General features: G+C 33.8%; 1 protein-coding gene across 4 annotated transcripts in view; it reads left to right on the forward strand.

The window, feature by feature from the left end:
• Positions 1-22,181, forward strand: part of Stk31 (serine/threonine kinase 31) — a 98,685-nt gene that overhangs the window by 50,604 nt on the left and 25,900 nt on the right. For all 4 annotated transcript variants that reach the window (XM_031381799.1, XM_031381800.1, XM_031381801.1 and 1 more), the window contains exons 12-22: positions 451-633; positions 1,065-1,181; positions 1,540-1,659; positions 3,319-3,450; positions 8,251-8,352; positions 9,596-9,676; positions 13,913-14,038; positions 15,026-15,154; positions 15,327-15,413; positions 16,533-16,682; positions 20,484-20,606. In XM_031381799.1, the coding sequence (XP_031237659.1) occupies positions 451-633; positions 1,065-1,181; positions 1,540-1,659; positions 3,319-3,450; positions 8,251-8,352; positions 9,596-9,676; positions 13,913-14,038; positions 15,026-15,154; positions 15,327-15,413; positions 16,533-16,682; positions 20,484-20,606 (1,350 nt within the window). The remainder of the gene's footprint in view (positions 1-450; positions 634-1,064; positions 1,182-1,539; positions 1,660-3,318; positions 3,451-8,250; positions 8,353-9,595; positions 9,677-13,912; positions 14,039-15,025; positions 15,155-15,326; positions 15,414-16,532; positions 16,683-20,483; positions 20,607-22,181) is intronic.

Consider the following 22,181-nt stretch of genomic DNA (forward strand, 5'->3'; position numbering starts at 1 on the left):
GCAGAGCTTGTGCCCAAGGTCTGCTCAGAACACTAACCCAGACAGACTGGAAGGAACCAGAGTCACTAAGCTGGTGGTTCCTAATTGCCTGGTCCCACTGGTCCCAGTTACTCCCAGTGTTGGGACAGATGTTGGTTCCTGCTTACCTCTGATCCTGGGTGTGTCAGAGCACCTGGAAGTGGAGCTTCCTCTGGGTGTTGTGTGGAATGTAAGTTTTTAAAGTATGTTCTTTTGATTCTCTGGATTTCCTTTGTGCTTGTTATGTCTCCCCTTTTATTTCTAATGTACTTTATTTGGATATTTCTTTTTGCTTTTTAGTTATATATATATATATATATATATATATGTGTATATATATATATATATATATATATATAGTAGACACTCAACATTATGATATTCTATCTCTTGGATCATAACACCGTGTTTAAATCCTAACATTGTCTTTAGGACTTAGCAACTTCTTTAGAATCAGTGTATGGAAAGGCCAAAGAAGGAACTAATAACTCCGAAGAAATACTTCGAAAGTTTTATGATTGGCAGTGTACCAAAAGAGAAGAGTTCGCCAGTATTAGGAATGAGACAGAGGCTTCTCTGCAGCATCTTGTGGTGTGGTTCCAGATCAGCCAGAAGGTAAGCAGAGCTCCCAATTAGCAATGCTTGTGGAAGGAAGCAGAGATTGTTCTTATTTTGTTTCTTCTTTGTTCAAAAGTTGACATTATGTGCTTCTAACTATCAAAGTTATTATAGTGCAGTCAGGATTTTTCATCACTGTTGAGTTAGAGTGTTGGTTTTATTATATAAAAAAATACATCTTGCTTTTGTTTGTTTTTCTCTTTTCATTTTAATTAGCTACTTGTCTTAACCATTAGTTTTCTTTAAGAATACTATGCTCATGCATTTTTTTTTTTTTGTATTTAAGTGTTTTGAGGATGTATCCTTGCTCTTTTCCCAGAATTCTCCTTTTTTTTTTTTTTGGTATAGCTTTATGTGCTACTACAGGTACAATGAATGCTAATTGAATTACTTAATTGAAATACCTCATTTTCATTTTTGAAAACAAGGTTTTTGATCTGTCTTTGGATGAACCATTGACTTCAGAAGACATGATTGGTAATATTGATGAAATTCTAGAGAAGACTGAGTCATGTGTCTGCAAAGAGCTAGAGCTATCTCTCATTGTGAGTAATGATGCTATGCATTATTAAATAGATTTTGTTGGTTTTATAAGACTTGCTTTTAGAAGTTGTTGCTGACAGTTTCTAAAAATAACGAAGTCTTGAAGTTTTTTATATTGCTTATTCTTTTATTGAGAATATTGATTGTCCTGATATACTTTCAGACAGCTTCAAAATAATTCATGGCATAATTAGGATAACATTTTGCCTATGAGCATCCATGAATGCCAGTATTTTGCTTAGAAAAGGATTTGAGATATAACATGATATGATACAGCAATTATTAAAGACATTTTCACTTTGAAGTTTATTGTTTTAACCATATTTTTTTTGTTGTTGTTTGTGTTACAATTTCATCTAGGAGCAAGGTGTTGTAGACAAGGAGATTATTTTAAGTACATACAGTCAAGTGCTGCAAAAGATCCATTCTGAGGAGAGGTTCATTGCCACATTACTCTCCAAGTATAAGGACAGTGTTGAGGTTAGATTTTGCTTTGTTTGATTTGTCTGATGAATTGATATTTTGTGTTTTTAACTTGTTGAATTTTTCTTAAGTAGCTTAATACTACTCCAGCATGCTAATTAGTTCTCCTAGAAAAATGGTATACCATTGTGGTCTGGTATATAATTGACTTCACTGTAGACTATGAATGGTGATTTTGTTGATAATATACTTTTCACTGAATCTTGGAATATTTGAGTTTCTTATGAACTTGAAATGTGTTTGTTATTTTCTATTTAGTGTACTTACTATAGCAAATTTACTATAAACAAGAATTTGAGAAATAGAAACATTGTTTTAAATACTCTGAGTGTTAGAGATAGTTATAGAGAATGTGAATGGGTGCATTCATTCCCATTTATGAACACATACACCTATGCTTTGCATTTCATTGTCTTGTGAAGGTATTTTTTAATGACTTTATAGTATATTATGAACTTTCCCCATGTGATCAATGATTTCAGACACTCCAGAAGAGGGTGTCAGATATATCATCATGGATGGTTGTGAGCCACCATGTGGTTGCTGGGATTTGAACTCAGGACCTCCAGAAGAGCAGTCAATGCTCTTAACCACTGAGCCATCTCTCCAGCCCCAATCAATGATTTTTTTTACTGTTCTTTTGAATGATTTTTATTCTTTCATAAATATATGATATTATTTAACCTTATCATGTTGAATGTTGAGGTTGCTTATATATATATATATATATTTTACCATATAGATAATGGTTTATGTATCTTTGAACATAATTTTATAATTAAAACTACCTTTAAAAAAAGACTACCTTTTATTCACCTGATGTAATTGTCTTGGAGGCTTCCTGCTGAATAAGCTCACCCTTCTTAGGTCTTTTTGAACTCTAGCTTTTCAACTCATCTGCTTTGGCTCAAACTCCTCTCCAAGCTGACTGATTCAATCTGGCTTCTCTCAACTTCTCACTGAATTACTCTGTGTGGGTTCAAACTAACTCTGGCAGTTGTTCTAATCTTCTGACTCCTTCTCATTCTCTGGTGCAACTTGTTCTCTCTGAAACCTGTGTGTAAAACACTAAAAAATTCTACCTCCTCTCTCTTTTTCTGCCTGCTCTTAAGCAGACTCTCTTTCCTCTCTGTTCTCCAGAGAGTTGGGCTTATCCTATCTCTGACTCATTTTGTCAGACCTTTCTTTGATTCGTCACTTTGTGTGCCCCTCAAACTAGACGTCACTTTCAAACATGGCTGCTTCCTTCTACCAGCTTCTACACATATCTTCTCAGATTCTTATACTTTATAATTTTTAAGTTAAAATGAATGAACATTATGAAACTTGATACATACTATTAAAGCACTTTTGAGAAGAATAATTTCGGCTTAGACTCTCACTGTGAATTTCAGCATATATTCATGTCAGCAGTCTGTGTCTATAATTTCATGTCTCAGTTGAATTAAAGAGTATTTCCTTTAGTACCGTGAGCACAAACCTGCGATTCTTCTAAATAGAAATGTGGACAATTAGGAAAATCAGTTGAGAGCATTGCTTTTTCAAAAGTTACAGAATTTTCTTAATGTTTACTCTAAACCCAGGTACTCGTAGAATAATGGCGTTGAGTGACTGTTGTTTTATGTGTTTGAAAATGTAATTCTTTCTCTCATACAGTTTAAAAAGCAGATCATTGACTGTTTAAATAAGAGCCCCAATGTGGATTACTTGCTATCCATTAAGAAGACATTGAAAGGCTTAAAAGCTCAACTGAGATGGAAATTGGTTGAGAAGAGTAATTTGGAAGAAGTAAGTGTGTTCACATTGGTTGAACTATTTTATAAAGCCATGTTTACACTCTCTAAAACCTGAGAACCATTGTATTCATATTTTGTGTTACATACTTTGATAGTTTTAAGTTTTTATTTTAATTACATTATTTAGTATTTATGTGTGAATGTATGGGTGGCCTGTATCACTGTGCACATGTGGATACCAGAGAATAACTTGTGAGAGTCAGTTTTTCTTTCTACCATGTATGTCTCAGGAATTGAACTCAGGTCACTTGATTTAGAGGCAAGTTCTTTTGCCCACTGAGCAATCTTACAGGCCCAATACTTTATATTTTTATCTTTGTATATGGAAATAAATTTGAAACTACATTAATACTGAATGCATCTCCTAAGTAATTAAATATTTTGAAAGTATTTTTTTTTTGTGTACATATATGTATGTGTATTCATATGTACATGGAGGTCAGAGGACAACCTTGGGTGTAATTCCTCAGGCACTGTCTCCTTTATTTTTATTTTTTTTGGAGATAGTGTGTTACTGGCTAGGAGCTTACCAGATAGGTTAGGCTGAGCCCTAGGGAACCTGCAGTCTGCTTCCCTAGAATAGAAATTAAAGGTTCACACTACTAGTTTTTTTCCCCCTTTTTTCTTTTTTAAATATGAGATTGAATTTAGGTCTTCTTACTTACAAGGCAAGCCCATGACTGATTGAGTCCCATCTCCAAAGGAATTTTGTGGTAAAGTAATTTTAGACAGCATGATCACTTTCATAAACTTATTTTAATACTGGATATAATATTTCTTCCAAGTTTTAAAAGTTGGTTTCACATGATACTAGAGCTGAAGAGATTAGGATTTTCTAATTTTCACTACTATTCTTTCTTAGGCATGAAGATTTGTGAATATATTAGTAACTCTATAAATTTTCTTGGGGATTTTATTTAAAATCAGAAGATATCTGGAGTATGTCCTTATCCAAATTGATATCTCTATTCCTCTTCTTAGATTTAATTGGAAGCAAGGTGGGAGCTATTCTCAAACCAGTTGCAGTTTAAGAGGCTCCTGTTCTATTATATTTTTAGGTTGTAGAGAAAGGTAGTCTTTTTCAGTCTTTTCAACTTTTGGAGAAGTATATCAGATGAAATTGGGCACATTCAATTTGCTAGGGCTATAGACATTGTAGACATATCAAAATTTTAATGCACTTAATTAAGCCTTTTGAGGCAACTTATTTATACTATTACTCCATTGAAGTCATATGGAACATTTCTTATTTTTTATTGATTTAAATTTTATTGCATTATGATGAGAAAAGATACATGATTTAAATTTATCTGAATTTGTTAATATTTAAAAGCATATTTTAAGTAAATAGAATTAAATCACATTCTTGTTTCCCCTTTGTACCCCAACTCCTCCCAGAGACCACTTTTCAAGACCTATAATACCTTTTTTGTCATATTCTTTAAAATTTATAAAATATTATAACAATAAAGATGAGTATTATAAAAGTTGTTTGATATAAAACAACAATCAATTTAACAGTCTTGTGTAGATGCTTGTCTACAACAATATTGAAAATACATACGTTTTTCTCAATATAAATTTTAAATAACACCAAACATATTAACTGTAGATTTTATAATACATCACTACTAATATTTTTTAAATGAACATAAATATATAAAGTCTTTTTGTTTGTTTGCTTGTTTTGTATTTAGTAGAGCTTAAAATCTTGGCTCTTACTGTGGTACAAGCCCAAAATAAGAACAATTTTTAGACATTGGATTTCATTGTAATAAGGTTGTACTTCAATGATCCTCACATCACCAAAGGATTTTACCTCCATAGTAGCTAAGAGTTGATAGTTCTGCTGTTCCAAGGTATAAATTGTAGGCACGATTTTTGGATACAGATTTCCTGCTATGGTCAAAGCTATTTGATTTGAGTGATTGTCATCATTCTCAGCCCACAGAGAACAGGTTACATTCATTTAAGAAATAGTATGCGTGTTAAGATGATCTATCCATGAAGTCATTCACCAACTGTTTCGATGAACAATGGTTCTGCTTGGAGGGTGGCACAGATGTTAGGTGAGGGTAAGAATCTGGTTCATTGGCTGTGATGATTTGGAAAAGCATTCATTTCAGAGAAAGAGTAACTTATAAAGTCCTCATCTTTAAACTTGATATAATAGTTACAAATGTCAAGCAAAGCATTCAGTCTCACTCTTTGTTGTTCTTACAAGCCATCTTCCAAGTTACTTCTATAAGTTTCCTTTGACTGTATAAATACCTTTGAAATGTGTAAGCTGTTCTGACAACCATAGTATAGTGTAAAAACATGAAATAAACAATCCTACTAATAGAGAAGCTGAGATAGGAGAAGCATGATTTCAAGACCATTGTATAGTACACTGTCATGTACAAACAAGCAGAAAGTGTATTATGGATTGTACAATATTGGACCTATTTTTCCAATTACCAAATTAGAGAGACCACTGGATGACAGCCAACAAATTTCTAATTCCTCATTTTTTTGGATTTCAATTGATTAGGATATGTTGCTAATATTAGTTTTCATATTAAGAGATATTAAGAAAAAATAATTGTTATTTCCTGTTGTTTTTGTTGTAAGAGATGGAATTAGATTTGTGTGGGTTTATTGAAAGATTACCTTCTTGCTTCTTCTAGGGTGTAGTTTTGCTCCTTATGTTGATGTTTTCCATCTATTATCCTTTGTAGGGCTGGATTTGTGGAAAGATATTGTATAAATTTTGTTTTGTCATGGAATATCTTATTTTCTCCATCTATGGTAATTGAGAATTTTGCTGGGTATAGTAGCCTGGGCTGGCATTTATGTTCTCTTAGGGTCTGTATGACATCTGCCCAGGATCTTCTAGCTTTCATAGTCTCTGGTGAGAAGTCTGGTGTAATTCTGATAGGCCTGCCTTTATATGTTACTTGACCTTTTTCCTTTACTGCTTTTAAAATTCGTTTTTTTTTTTAAAAAGACTTATTTATTTATTTTTTGTAAGTACACTGTAGCTGTCTTTAGACACACCAGAAGAGGGCATCTGATGATGGTTGTGAGCCACCATATGGTTGACTGGATTTGAACTCAGGACCTCCTGAAGAGCAGTGAGTGCTCTTAACCACTGAACCATCTCTCCAGCCCAAAATTCTTTCTTCGTTTAGTGGTATTTTGGTGTTTTGATTATTATGTGACAGGAGGAATTTCTTTTCTGGTCCAGTCTATTTTGAGTTCTGTAGGCTTCTTGTATGTTCATGAGCATCTCCTTCTTTAGTTTAGGAAAGTTTTCTTCTATAATTTTGTTGAAGATATTTACTGGCCCATTACATTGGGAGTCTTCACTCTCTTCTATACCTACTACCCTTAAGTTTGGTCTTCTCATTGTGTCTCGGATTTCCTAGATGTTTTGGGTTAGGAGTTTTTTTGCTTTTTGCATTTTTTTTTGACCATTGTGCCAATGTTTTTCTATGGTGTCTTCTGCTCCTGAGATTCTCTCTTCTATTTCTTGTATTCTGTGGTGATGCTTGCATTTCCTGATTTCTTTCCTAGGTATTCTTTCTCCAGGGTTGTCTCTCTTTCTGATTTCTGTATTGTTTCTATTTCCATTTTTTAGATTCTGGATGGTTTTGTTCATTTCCTTCACTTGTTTGTGTATTCCTGTAGCTTTTTAAGGGATTTTTGTGTTTCCTCTTTAAGGGCTTCTGGCTGTTTACCTGTGTTCTTCTGTATTTCTTTGAGGGAGTTATTTATGTCCTCCTTAAAGTCCTCTATCATCATCATGAGAAGTGACTTTAGATCTGAATCTTGCTTTTCTTGTGTGTTAGTGTGTCCAGGACTTGCTATGGTGGGAGAATTGGGTTCTGATGATGCCAAGTAACCTTGGTTTGTGTTGTTTATTTTCTTTATGCTTGCCCCCTGCCATCTGGTCATCTGTAGTGCTACCTGCCCTTCCTAAATCTGACTGGGACCTGTCCTTCCTATGATCCTGGTTGTGTTAGAACTCCTCAGAGTCAAGCTGTCTCTGAGATCCTGTGATTCTGGGATCCTGTGATCCTGGGCTTGTTAGAGTACCTGGGAGTCGAGCTTCCTCTGTGTGTTGTGGGACTGGCTGCGGAGCTTGTGCCCAAGGTCTGCTCAGAACACCAGCCCCGAGAGACTGTAAGCAACTCGAGTCACTGGAAGGAGTTCCTGTGTGCCTGGTTCCGCTGGTCCCAGTTATTCCCGGAGTTGGGACAGATGTTGGTTCCTTCTCACCTCTGATCCTGGGTGTGTTAGAGTGCCTGGGAGTGGAGCTTCCTCTGGGTGTTGTTGGACTGGCTGTGGAGTTTGAGCCTGAGGTCTGCTCAGGGTACTGGCCCAGAGACCCCCATATGGAACATTTTTAAGTCAGATTTTTCTCATGGTAGATAATTTAGACATTCATCCATCACTTTGTTGTATGAGCTTGTAAAACTCTGGTTTCAAGTCAAAATTTTACAGAATCCAATTCAGTTGGTCTTTTTAATATTTATTTTAGTATTGAAGTTAGTTGTTTTTAATCTTCAAGAAAGTGCACAGGAACTTAAAAATAATTAATAAAATTTTATATTTAAGTACTTTTTAAATAGTTTTGGGGAAAGTTAGGGTTAAAATCAGTGCATTTATTTAATATTAAGACCTGCTATATGCTAGATACTGAAGGATGCATGAAAACTACACAGACTGAATTACATTAGTTCTTAGAGGAAAAATTGCTTTCATTCTAGTGTAATAATCCTGTTGACTATTTTTTTCTCTGATAAAGTGTGATGACCATGATGGAACTGAAATTGAGAAAATAAAGCAAGAAATAATTCAGTTGCGCAATAGTGTCTTTCAGGAAATTTATCATGAGAGGGAGGAATATGTAAGTATTTCTCTGAAATTTTAAATTAGATTTTACTTAGGAAATTGAATTTAAAGTTACAGATTTCTTTTTTTTTTTCAAGACAGAGTTTCTCTGTCTAGCCCTGGCTGTCCTGGAACTCACTCTGTAGACTAGGCTGACCTCAAATTAAGAAATCCTCCTGCCTCTGCCTCCCAAGTGCTGGGATTAAAGGTGTATGCCACCATTGCCCGGCTAAAGTCACAGATTTCATATGACTATACACTAGAGGTATTATCTTGGCGTAGTAATGTTCACATGAATTTACAAGTTAATTTCATATGACAAAATTCATGAAAGTTGTACCAATGTAGAAATTTCAGGTTATCATAATGACGAAAAATCACTTGTCATGTTCTCAGTAGTAAAAGCACTGAGTTAAAATTCAACTTCTTGATAGTTTTTTTTCTGCTTGATTTTAGAATTGAGCTTGTATACACTCACTTTTGCATACTTTTTTGTTATTTAACACATGACATAGAGATTCTCACAGATTTACATGAATGCCCTTTTAGTTTGAGAAGCAATAAAAACATAAATGGAGCAACTTGATCCACCAGAGATATAACCAGAAAGGTCACACCATTGTCTCCACTCTCCTCCTAAGTTCTGTGGCCTTAGAAAGTCAGCAGTGTAGTTTTTCTTCACAGTGGAAAGTATACTGCATTTTATGTTTGAGAGATATTATAAGGAAGAGTTAGTTAAGGGACAAAGTAAAAATAGTATGCAAATAATTCAAAGTAAAAATAGTATGCAAATAATAGACATTTTAAGTACAACTTATGTACTATGATACAGTTTATGTATTTGTGGTATGCCTTTGAATCTTTTAATAAAATCTGGTAAAAGTTTAGAAATTTTGGTACATGGCTTTTCTTTATAAAATTCTCAGTTTTCTCATTTGCTTCAAAATACTTTATGTAGTAGACTCACATACTTATTTTTTATCTCAAGGCTTTTAGGATTTTCTTCTTAAATTAAGTAGTCATTTAAAAATGTTACTATATTCTTAATACTTTGAGAAATGACAGTTTATTAAGATTACAGTACTTTTTCTTTGAATATGAAGTAAGTCATGTTTTTCTTGATATTTCTTAAAGTAGAAGTATTAAAGATTAGATATTTTATTAGAGGTAAAAAGGCAGATGGAATATATTTTCCTGAAAAGCAACATGCTACAGTTGAATGAATGTTGATCCATAATAAAAATATTTTCTAACTTTAGGAGAAGCTGAATAGCTTGACCCAGAAATGGTTCCCTGAGCTACCTCTGCTGTACCCTGAAATAGGATTGCTTAAATATATGGTAAGCTTTGTTTCCCCTGAGACTTGCCACCATGCAGAGAATATAAAGACATGGTTATGTTCATATCATTCCAGTGATAGATCTATAGTATCATTTCTATGAAAGTGCTCCCGATAAATATTTAAAAGGATTATTTGAACCATTCCTCTAGACCATCTTGAACCAAATAAAGTAGAGATATTGATGTGAGCTTCGTTTTCTTGGCAAGCAGGAGATTAGTACATTAAATAACTCAAAGATGAATTAGGAATTAACTTTGTGGGGAGAATTATCATACCCCTGGTGGTAATAAAGAGCTGGCTGAAGCACAGTTATTCTCTGATTTTTACAATTGTCCCCTAGACTCCTTGGATATCCAACATGTAAGAGTTCTTGACATAGAATGGTATAATATTTGAATATTTGGTTTTGTTTTTGATTTTTGAAAAAGGGTCTTGGGATACAGCCTGGGCTAACCTTGAACTTGTCATCCTCCTTTGACCCTGCTGTGAGTTCTAGGATTATAGACTTGAGTGGGCATATCCTATTTTCCCAGTATATGTTAAAGTCAAATCAAGGATACTTATGATACCTAGTAAAATGCAAGTTTTATATAAATTAACCAGCATGCAATATTTAGGAAATGTATGACAAAAATTGCATTTTTGTACAGATGTAATTTTATTTTGAATATTTCACTTACAATTGATTGGATACAAGGAAGTAGAATCTACAGCTAGAGAAGAAAATTGTGTTTATTTATTGAGACTGTCATTAGTGTATAGCCAGGGATATAATTCAGTAGGCAGACTGCTTGCTTGGCATGAAGGAAACCTTTCTTTCAGTTTTCTAGCATTGCATAAAATGCATTTAGTGTCACACATCAGCAATCTCAGTACTTTGGAGATAGAAGCAGGATCAGAGTTCAAGGCCAGCCTGGGCCACATGAGACCCTGTCTCACAAAAAATGTGTTATTAAGTAATGATAATAGCTAAAACAGTCTATAAAGAAATGTTTGTTTATGAGTTTATTTTCATAAATATATAAGATTAACATTATTTGAATTGCATTTGGTTATGTAGCTTCATGGCCTCCAGTGCCACAAAAACAAAAACATTCTTTAAACAGTTATTATAAAGTCTTCCCATGTGACATTTAAAAATGATGTGTGAACTGGGTATCATAACTTATTCATATAATCTCAGACTTGAGGAAACTGAGGCAATGGGATTGCCTTCAGTTTGAAAGCAGTCTGGCTTGGGTGATCTGAGTTCCAGGATAGCCTGGGATACCAAGTAAGAGCTGCCTTAAAAACCCAAAACACCTGCCCATGAACATACCAGAAGCCTTCAGAACTCCAAATAGAGTGGACAGAAAAGAAATTTCTCCCGTCACATAATAATCAAAACTCCAAATGCACTAAACAAAGAAAGAATTTTAAAAGCAGTAAGGGAAAAAAAGGCAAGTAACATATAAAGGCAGGCCTATCAGAATTACACCAGACTTCTCACTAGAGACTATGAAAGCTAGAAGATCCTGGGCAGATGTCATACAGACCCTAAGAGAATACAAATGCCACCCCAGGCTACTATACCCAGCAAAACTCTCAATTATCATAGATGGAGAAACCAAGATATTCCATGACAAAACCAAATTTACACAATATCTTTCCTAAATCCAGCTCTACATAGAATAATAGATGGAAAACACCAACACAAAGAGGGAAACAACACCCTAGAAAAAGGAAGAAAGGAATCTTCCAACAAACCCAAAAGGAGATAGGCACACAAACATAATTCTCTGCAACAACAACAATAACAGGAAGTAACAATCACTTTTCCTTAATGTCTCCTAATATCAGTGGACTCAATTCCCACAAAAAGACATAGACTAACAGACTGGATACATAAACAGGACCCAGCATTTTGTTGCATCCAGGAAACCCACTTCAGTGACAAAGGCAGACACCCCCTCAGAATAAAAGGTTGGAAAACAATTTTCCGAGTAAATGGTCCCAAGAAACAAGCTGGAGTAGCCATTCTAATATCAAATAAAATTAAGTCTAACCCAAAAGTTATCCAAAAAAAAAAAAAAAAAAAAAAAAGATAAGGAAGAACACTTCATACTGGTCAAAGGAAAAATCTTACAAGATGAACTCTCAGTTCTGAACATCTATGCTCCAAATGCAAGGGTACCCACATTCATAAAAGAAACTTTACTAAAGCTCAAAGCACATATTGCACCCCATACAGTAATAGTGGGAGACTTTAGCATCCCACTCTCACCAATGGACAGGTCATGGAAACAGAAACTAAACAGAGACACAGTGAGAAAACAATTGCTAGAGTTAGTTTAAGGCCAAGCAGAGCAATTCAATGAGAATCTAAGAGTAGCCATATTGAATCAGTCCACTTGGAGAGGAGTTTTGAGCCAGAATAGTTCAGTTGAAACAGGAATCCAGAGTTCAGAAAGAACTAGAAAGGTTGAGCTTATTCAGCAGTAGGACTCTGAGACAACATTACTTCAGAAGAATAAAAGTTATTTTTACAATTGTATGATAAAAGAGGAAACCAGTCACATTTTTAATTAGCCAAGTTGTTATACAGTAATTACCTTTCCTAACTTGGAACCTTGATATGAAGTCAACCTTTGCAGAAAAAAAATGTCTTTGGGTAAAACTAATTTTTTCTTTGTAAGGCATTACCAATTACTGATAGCTCTGGGTTAGGGTTGGGGATGTCTGTCTACTTCCTTTCTTAGTACTGACACCCAAGTGGTTTAGACATGTGTAGGTCCAGTAAATGCTGTCTCTGTGAGTTTACATATATGTCGATACTGATGTGTCAAGAAGCTCTTGTTTCCTTGGTGTCTTGCATCCTCACTGGCTCTTAGAATTAGTCTGTCTCCTCTTTCATGGAGTTCCATCAGTTTTGAAGGGGAGAGATTTTGCAAGAAACCATTGCCTGTAGTAGGTGGACAACATAAATCAAGTTCAGTGGTATTTTTGAAAAGATTTTATTTTTTTTTATTATTATATTTGTCTCACAATGCTCTGTCAGGGCATTTTATTTTTAACCTTACAGATCTTATAATGTACGTGTTGCAGTCTATAACTCTTTCTTTTTTTTTTTTGTCCATTACTATTGCATTTTACATTAGCTCTTTTTATTTTTGTTTATTTGTTTGGTTTTTCCTCCTCTGGTTTGTTTTATTTTATATTATTATTATTATTATTATTATTATTATTATTATTATTATTATTACTATATTGATTATTGCTTAGAAAAAAACCCCAAACTCCAAACTGAAACAGTTAAAAAAAAAAGAAAAAAAACCCAACAGCAAAAATGTCCATTTCTCCTAGAAGCTAGTAACCCTATCTTTAGAGACTATCTTGAGTCTGATAAACTACACTGTATTCTTAATACTTATCTTTATACCCACCAATAAGTATAATACAGTTAGAAATTATAATGGGAAAGTGACAGCAGTAGTTTCACAACAATGTGGATAAGAGGAAATCTCACAAGGCTCTACCTTAGATAAAAACCTACAAGCAGTTAATGACTCCAGGGATAAGCCCCTGATGTTATTCAATATAAAACAGTTAGCACTAAAAACATATACATGTGAGCAACAATAAATGGCCTCATCAGGTTGTATTTATGTATCTAACACATATTTAAAATAAAAGAGAGTAGGGAGACAGGGTTTGGAGGGAGGGGGCATGATGTAAATACAGTACGTATATATGAAAATTAAAAAATAATTGAAAAATAATCCACTAAAGAAAAAAAACCTTAGTTTTAATGTAAACATAAAAATGGTAGAATTAAAATTTTTGAAGATCATTTCTACATTTAAGGATGTTAAGCAAGATAGAGGTGTCAGTATTATGTTGTCATAATTTTTAGAATTCTCATTGCTGTTCTTTAGCTACTTGTCTTTAATTTTTAAAGGACATATATGACAGTTTTCAAGTAAATATTGCATTTCCCTTTAAGTTTGTCATCTTCACCTCATTTGTTTCTACAGTCTGGTCTAAATTTACAGCAGTGACTAAATGTCTGGTAGTTACACAAAAGACAAGAAAAGTTTAAGAGCCAGGAATTAAAAAGAATCTAAACTTTAATAAGCACTTTTGTTTTCTTTCTTAGTTTGATGGTGTTCACTTCATTTAATAGTATGCCCCTAACCATGTTGTGATTTGAAAGCCCTAAGTGATTTTTGATTGTCTAATAAAAATTTGTGTCTAGAATTCTGGTGGTCTTCTTACTATGAGCTTAGAGCGGGACCTTCTTGACACTGAGCCCATGAAGGAACTTAGCAGCAAGCGTCCTTTGGTGTGCTCTGAGGTTAATGGGCAGCCAGTTCTCTTAAAGGTAAGTTTAAGTTCTGATCTCTGGAAGTTTCAGAAGTATAAAGGAAGTAGTAACTTTACTTTTTAATTTATTATATGTAAGTATACTGTAGCTGACTTCAGACACACCAGAAGAGGGCGTCAGATCTCATTACGGGTGGTTGTGAGCTACCATGTGGTTGCTGGGATTTGAACTCATGACCTTCCGAAGAGCAGTCGGTGCTCTTCCCTGCTGAGCCATCTCACCAGCTGTGACTTCACTTTTAAGGAAGAAAAGAAACCCACTATTTTTAAAGTATATAAGTTGATTGGTATGATGATTATGTTAGAACTAATTTTGGCGTAAAACTTCCTCTTCTTTCCTTTATGAGTACTGTCTTTATTAGGGTTATTAATGTTCTTTTTAAAGGTAATTTACACATTTTGTCCAATAGCCTTTAAAAATTCTTGTTTTTCTTAGATATTTCTTGAAAGCTTACCTATATTGCCAACACAATCTTGTGCTGCTTAGTTTCTTTAAGTTTTTTTTTTAATTTTTGTTTTATGTATAGAAGTGTGTTTTGACTGCATATGTATTTTGTTATATATGTATGTCTGAACATGTTTTGGTCAGAAGAAGGGCATTGGCCCTTCTGGAAGTGGAGATCGTACAGTTGTGGGCCACTATGTGAGTGCTGGGATCCAAATTCCCATCTTTCACAAGAGCAGCAAATGCTCTTAAACACTACCCATATCTCCAGCCCCGTAATTTCTTCTTGTGAGCTAAGAGTATGAGTTAACATCAGAAGGTCTTCAAGTTGACCTGTTACTACATATTTGGGAATGTAGAGTAGGCTGCAGTAGAGGTACTCCTTTCCATAATATAGCATTCAATGCAGATGGAGAAGGTACTTAAAAGTTAAAATAGAAAAATAATGTAATTTAACTTATCATACTTAAATTGAAGTAATAAATTAGAGTTAGGTTTTTAATGTTGAAATTACCAATTCTGTTTTTTGTTGTTGTTTAGGGCTATTCTGTGGATGTTGACACAGAAGGCAGGGTGATTCAGAGAGCAGCCTCCTATCATAGAGCTTGTGGATATGCTAAAGAAGAAGAATCTGGGCTACTGCCATTAATATTCCTGTTTATGTGTAAGGTACAGTTCTTAAGCTAATCTACTGTAGAAATGATTTTTTTTAGAAATAAGTTTTAAAGTAGTAATTTATTCTTCTTAATGTAAAGTAGTAGTTACCTCATAGAATTAGTATACAATACAAATATATTGATGAATTGTTTACTTGAGTTCCATTTTCCATTTTGCTTCTTAGTCTGATCCTGTTGCCTATCTGATGGTCCCATATTACCCTAAGGCAAACCTGAGTGCAGTTCAAGCCAGTATGCCTTTAACTTCAGAAGTAAGTAAAAATCATTTCATTGTTGCATGAAATGAGAAAGTAATATCTAATATGTAACACCCAGTACTGTGTGCTCTCCTGCACAAATATTTGGCCTGCATTATTCTATTTCATTCTTGCATCAGCCTGTGCTTTATCTTGATAATACATGAGAAAAATGGGGCTGAGAAAAATTAAGTGATTTGAGCAGAACCTCTTTATCGAGAAGTAGAACTGAAACTTGAAGTTATGTCTTTCTGGTTCTAGAGCCCAGACTTACAACTATTAAGCTGTGACATTTTATATATATATATATATATATATTATATATATATATATATATATATATTATATATATATATATACATATATAATATATGTACACACACACATATACACACACACATATATACACATATAAACACACACATGGGTGTGTGGGTGTGTGTATACATATATATATATCACATGCATGCCTAGGACAGTAGTTGGTATCTGGAGTTTTAAGTGGCAGCTTTAGTTTTTATCATTTAAATTTAGGACTAGCTGCTTTATGTAGTGGTTATTTAAAATTTAAGTTACATTAGAGGTGTGTGTGTATCTGCATGTATACAAAAAAACTTATGATGTTATCATAGAGTGTTACTTTTCTATTGCTATGATAGAATAGCATGACTAAGACAACTTATAAAAGAAAACATTTAATTGGATTTAAAATTCCAGAGTGTCTTGATGACAGAATAAGACATGAGGGTGACAAGCTGTTGGGAGCTCTTATGTGAAAGGAAGGCAGGAGGCAGAGAATATACTAGGAGTGACTCAAGTCTCCTGAAACGTTTAAGCCTGCCCTAAGTAACATACATCCTCCAACAAGGTCATCCTTCCTAGACCTTCTCAAATAGGGCTACCATCTAGGGACTGAGTTTTCAAACATATGACCCTCTGGAGGCCATTCTTGTTTAAACCACTACACATAGTTAAGCTTTATCTAGCCTTTAATTCTTTGTCTATGTTATATCTTTCTTTAACTTGAAGGAAGCTTTACTTCTAGGATAGTCTTTTAATAGAGATATAATTTATATATTAAAATGAAGTATCAGTTTTCTAAACTCCACTTTTTCAATGTGTGTTTATTTGCAGGAAGCCTTAAAAGTCATGAAAGGTGTTGCTCGAGGACTGCATACATTGCACAGTGCTAACATAATTCATGGATCACTGCATCAGAACAATGTATTTGCCTTAAATCGTGAACAAGGAATTGTTGGAGATTTTGACTTCACTAAATCTGAGGTAAAATATCATCGCTTTATAGAATAGAAACTACTCACTAAAGTTGTTGAGCATTTATACACAATGTGCTGATTGATTGTAAGATCTGTACTTTCAGTTAAGGTGTGTCATGTAGTACAAATAGTATCTAGATAGTAGTGAGCAGTGTGTGGTTTTGCCATAAATACAGAAAAAATCTAATGTATTCAATGACATTGACAACATTGATCATTACTTTTCTCATCAGGAACATGTAAGAAGTTCCCTCTGCTTGTGTTTTTTTCTTTCACAAATTTTATTATCAGTATAGAACATTTTTGGAGGCCTGGGAACCATGGGTGTTTTTATTTAGTTTAAGTCTAGGTTCAACTATGTGGCTTTTAATTTGTTGTCACATTATCTCCCAGTAGGCAGTTTATAAAAATGACAAAGTCCAGTCAATTAAGAGAATGTAATATTTTTATGTGTACAAGTGGAAAGGCAGTCTAAGAATATACATGATCACAAAGGAGAATTTTTCTCCTTGCTGTTTTAATTGACAAAGATATATATGTTTATTGTATATAGCCCATTTTAAAATATGTATATAACATAAATGTCTAAATAAACAGTTTCCATTTAAAATACAACAGCTTTATTGAGATAGAGTTCACAAGGAGATAGTGTAGAATTCTGTGCTAGTTTTTTAACATATCCACATAGTGGTATATTGATTATCACTATGTTATTGCAGATAATTTTCATCACATTCCAAAGTAGTTACTGATTAGCAGTTAATTTTCATTCCTGCTTCTGCTCAGATCTTGGAAACCAGTAATATACTTTGTGTTTCTGGATTTACTTATTCTGTAATCTCATAAAAGTAAACTTTAATGTAATAGTTGGCCTTTGGTGAATCATTTTTGTTATCTAGTGTAACATTCAGAGTTAATCTATGTTGTTGAATGTTTAAGAACATAATTTTTTATGGTCAAATGTATTTAATTGTATGTATATGTAATACTTTTGTGTGTGTTTTCATCAGTGGATAGATATTTGGATTTATTTTTGTTTTTGCTTGAGACAGCATCCCACTGAGTAGTAAATCCTGGCTTTGAACTATCTTTGTAGCACAGGTCTTGAACTTCCAGTGATCTTTCTGCCTCAGCCTCCAACATGCTGAGATTATAAGGATGTACCCTCAAACCTCTCTCTAGGTTTATGCTTTTTAATTATTATGAGTTAGGTTGCCATGAACATTAATATGCAAGTTATTTATGCAGACATTCTCAATGCTTTGGGGAATTGTCATATAATTCTGTTTCCTTCCTTTTGAAAATTCCTAGTGTTTGATAGAACACTTAATAAGTCATGTATGGGGTTAAGTAATAGTTTGTATTACAGTTGATGTCCACATATCTCAAAACACATTATAAGCAAACAAAACTGGCTTGCGAAAAAGAAATAAGTCATTGTGGTTTTTTCAATATGCCTGGCCAAGGGAGTGGCACTATTAGTAGGTGTGGCCTCATTGGAGGAAGTGTCACTATGCGAATGGGCTTTGAGACTCTCCTTATAGCTTTCTGGGAGACAGTCTTCTGATCAAGATGTAAAACTCTCAGCTTCTGCAGTTCTATACCTGCCTGGTTGCTGCCATGGTTCCCACCTTAATGATAATGGACTGACCTCTGAACTTGTAAGCCATCTTCAATTAAATGTCCTTTATAAGAGTTGGCTTGGTCCTGGTATCTCTTCACTGCAAAGGAAATCCTAACTAAGACAGTCATATTTTTTTTTTATTTTTTTATTTTACGTTCATTGGTGTTTACGTACATGTATGTTTGAGTGAGCATGTCAGATTTTAGAGTTGTGAGCTGCCATGTGGATGCTGGGTATTGAACCTAGGTCCTCTAGAAGAACTTTCAGTGCTCTTATCCACTTTCCACCCCCACAAAATGTTTTTAGTGGCAAGAATTCTTGATCAACTAGTTTATCTTCCTACCATGCAAGATTATGCTCTAGTGTTGATATTCTGGTTGAAAGATTTTTCATCTAAGTTTCAAGGGTCCCAGTATAGAGAATCTAAATTCTTAAGCATTACTACGTCTGGAAGTTTTAACTGCCAAAAAACTATTTAGAAAAGTTGACTACAACAGAACTTGTTTCTTGCTATATTCCGGGTACTATGGACTCTGGGAATAAGAGTACTGTATTTTATTCTTTCCTCAAGAGGCAAACTTAGACCATTTTTTAAAAAGCAGGTTTTATATTGTTTATAGTAAAGAACAACACAAAAATTTAAGTAATTTATTGATTCTGATAGGTTTATAATAAATATATCTAGTTTACTGTTTGCCTTCTTGAGAAACTTTTCCAAAGTACCTATCACTTTTGTCCTCATAAGCATCAGATAAAGGTTCAGTTTCTTCACATACATTCTTGCCAAGCATTGCTGATATGTACTTTTGTTATTTGGTTGTTTACAAGTTTTAGAATAAATGATGAATATATATAGTCTTAGTGGTTTTCATATATTTCAAAAGCATGAAAAAATGAATTTAAAGCTAATCAAAAGTTATACAGGATTTATATAGACTATTTTTCTGAAACATTCTATTGTCCCACATTAATTTATCTGAAAATTATGATAACATAAGAAAATAAGGATTTTACAAGTAAATTTTAAGGATTCGTGTCAGTTTATTTTTGCGCATATTATTGGTACAATTGTGGATGTGATTGTTCCGACCATCACATCTTCTCTCTTATATCCATTTGTCACCTGGTATTCTTTCCCAGCATGCTAGTTTAGTTGCTCATTTAACATTCCTAGTTGATACCTTAGCTTCTGGGTTTTAGACTATACTTAGAGAAGCTGGGGTAGAGCTAGTAAGTGGAAAAGATACACAATTAAGATTTAGTGATATATGGTAGGCACTGTGCTAACTAGCATCATTATGACAACACTGTAATGTAGATGTTATTTGCATTTTAAATATTGGTTTAGGCTTGGAGAAATTAAAATTTAAATCACTCGGCAAATAAATGTGAGAGTCAGAATTGTAACTTAAGAACAGATTGAATTTAGGTAACATGATTTGTCATTAATTATCCTTTGATTTTTTTTGGAAAAATGGTATATTTAGAAAATGATCACAAAGGAAAAGTAATTTGTATAATTTCATTTAAAATATTTAGAATGTTCAGAATTAGAAAATAGTACTGCTTTGTCAATTTATTAAACTACATAAGTAGGGAGTAGGGGAGATGGCTTCATGGGTAAAGTGTTGTCTGGGCAAGCCTGATGACCTGATTTTGATCCCTGGAAACCATGTAAAAAGTCAAGAAGATCCAATACAGTGGCCTATACTTGAAATCCCAGCACTTCTTCAGTGAGATGGGAGGTAGAAACAGGAGAATTCAAAGTTTGCTGCCTAGTTTGCCTGAAGTAGGAGGTGTAGTAGCAGAAAGAACAAAGAGACCGTGCTTCAATAAGGCAGAAGGCAAGGGCTTTCTCCAGAAAGTTGTTCTCTGATTCCACATATTTTCAGTGACACACATGCTTGCTTATCCATCTGTCCATAAGCATACATACACACAAACATGCACATGTGGGTATACACTTGGTAGAATAAAATTTCAAAACAAAACAATGTCTGTGATAAAAACATTAGTCAGTCATTTTCAGTCCACATCTGCATCTGAGTATAATAAAAGTAAAATTTGTAAGAATAGACAATTATATATTTCAGAGCTAGACAGTGAAATATTTAAAAAGAATTTTAAAATTGAGAACAGAAGCTTTTACACAAAACCTTCATTGTTTAAAAACTGTTTTTGTAGAGCCAGCGAGCTTCAGTGAACATGATGGTTGGTGGATTGAGTTTGCTATCACCTGAATTGAAAACTGGAAAACCTCCTTCTGCAAGTTCAGACTTATATGCTTATGGCTGTCTTTTATTATGGGTATGTTGCTTTAAAAATCATTAATAATTTACATATATTTCAGAATGTAAAGGGATGATTTTTGTTATTTTCAACCATTTTCAGGGTGAAGAATAATGCTACACTTTTTAAAAATAGAATTTGCTTGCGTGTGTGTTGTGTTTGTGTGTAGTGCATGTAGAGGCCAGAGATCAAACTTTGGATGAATTATTTAAGAGTCATCTTCTTGAATTGTTGGGGCAGGGTCTGAAATTGTCCTGGATCTTGCTAAGTAGGCTAGGCTGGCTACCCATTAATCTAGAGAGATCTGCCTATCTGCCTTCCTACACTGGGATGATAGGCATGTACAGCTAGGCTCAGCTTCAGTTTTTCCTTTTTATTATGTGCATTCTGGGGATTAAACTCAGGTATTCGTGCTTGGGTGGCAAGCACTACTGACTATGCTATTTTTGCATGCTTAGAACTTTAAAAAAATTTTTTTTAATTATAAATTGCTAATAGCTTTCTTATTACTATCAACTTCCTATAACTTACATATATTATAATATATATAAATTATAGGCATTATATTGTTCTTTTGTTATACTCAATATTGACAGTGAATATGATTTTATTCTACAGCAATGTGGAACAAATTGATGCATGTATGGGAGATAATGCTAAGTGAACACTTGGTATGTTCTTGCTTTTAGTGAATGCATAATGTTACATATTGCTTAAGAATTTGAGTGATTAGGCTGGGTGGTGGAGGTGCACACCTTTAATCCCAGCACTTGGGAGGCAGAGACAGGTGGATTTCTGAGTTCTAGGCCAGTCTGGTCTACAGAGTGAGTACCAGGACAGCCAGGGCTATACAGAGAAACCCTGTCTCAAAAAAACAAAACAAAACAAAAAAACAACAACAAAAAAAGAATTTGAGTGATTAAGTAGTGATTAAGTAGTGGCTTAGTGCTTAAGAATTTGAGTGTTCAGATATTAAAAGGGAAGGATATTGTTCTTCTAGTGAATGTTATATTTACCCAGGAATGAGCAAATGTTTTTTTATAACAGGCCAGCTCATAATATTGTTAGGCAGTATGTATGGCATGTTATAGGTTGTTAGTACTGGGCTCTGCAGCTGTAGCACCAAAGCATAAACAAGTGAATGTGATCTGTTCAAGTAAAAGTTTATAAATGGATTTTGAAATTTGAATTTTATGTAGCTTTCACATCATATTAAATAGTATTTCTTTGATATTCTTTTAAATATTTAAAAATATGAGAACAATTTTGGCTTATAGTTTGTACAAAACAAATAGTAGCATCCATTTGCTACAGAGGTCGTAGTTTGCTAGTCCCTGCTCTAGCTAGTACAGATTAATGAAAGGAAAAGCCATTAAATTTAAAAGCAAATAAATGAAGCTGTGTTTATTTACAGATGACATGATTGAGAATGTAGAATATTTTTAGGACTCTATATAAAATCTGCTACAACTGCCAAATATTTATCAGGGTAACAGTTTAATTTCTTTTTTTATTATTTTTTTAATTTTTTATTTTTTTAAAAACTTTTATTGCATTATGATGAGAAAAGTTACATGATTTCAATTTATCTGA

Source organism: Mastomys coucha, unplaced genomic scaffold (assembly GCF_008632895.1).
Source record: "Mastomys coucha isolate ucsf_1 unplaced genomic scaffold, UCSF_Mcou_1 pScaffold20, whole genome shotgun sequence".
Lineage (NCBI taxonomy): Eukaryota > Metazoa > Chordata > Mammalia > Rodentia > Muridae > Mastomys > Mastomys coucha.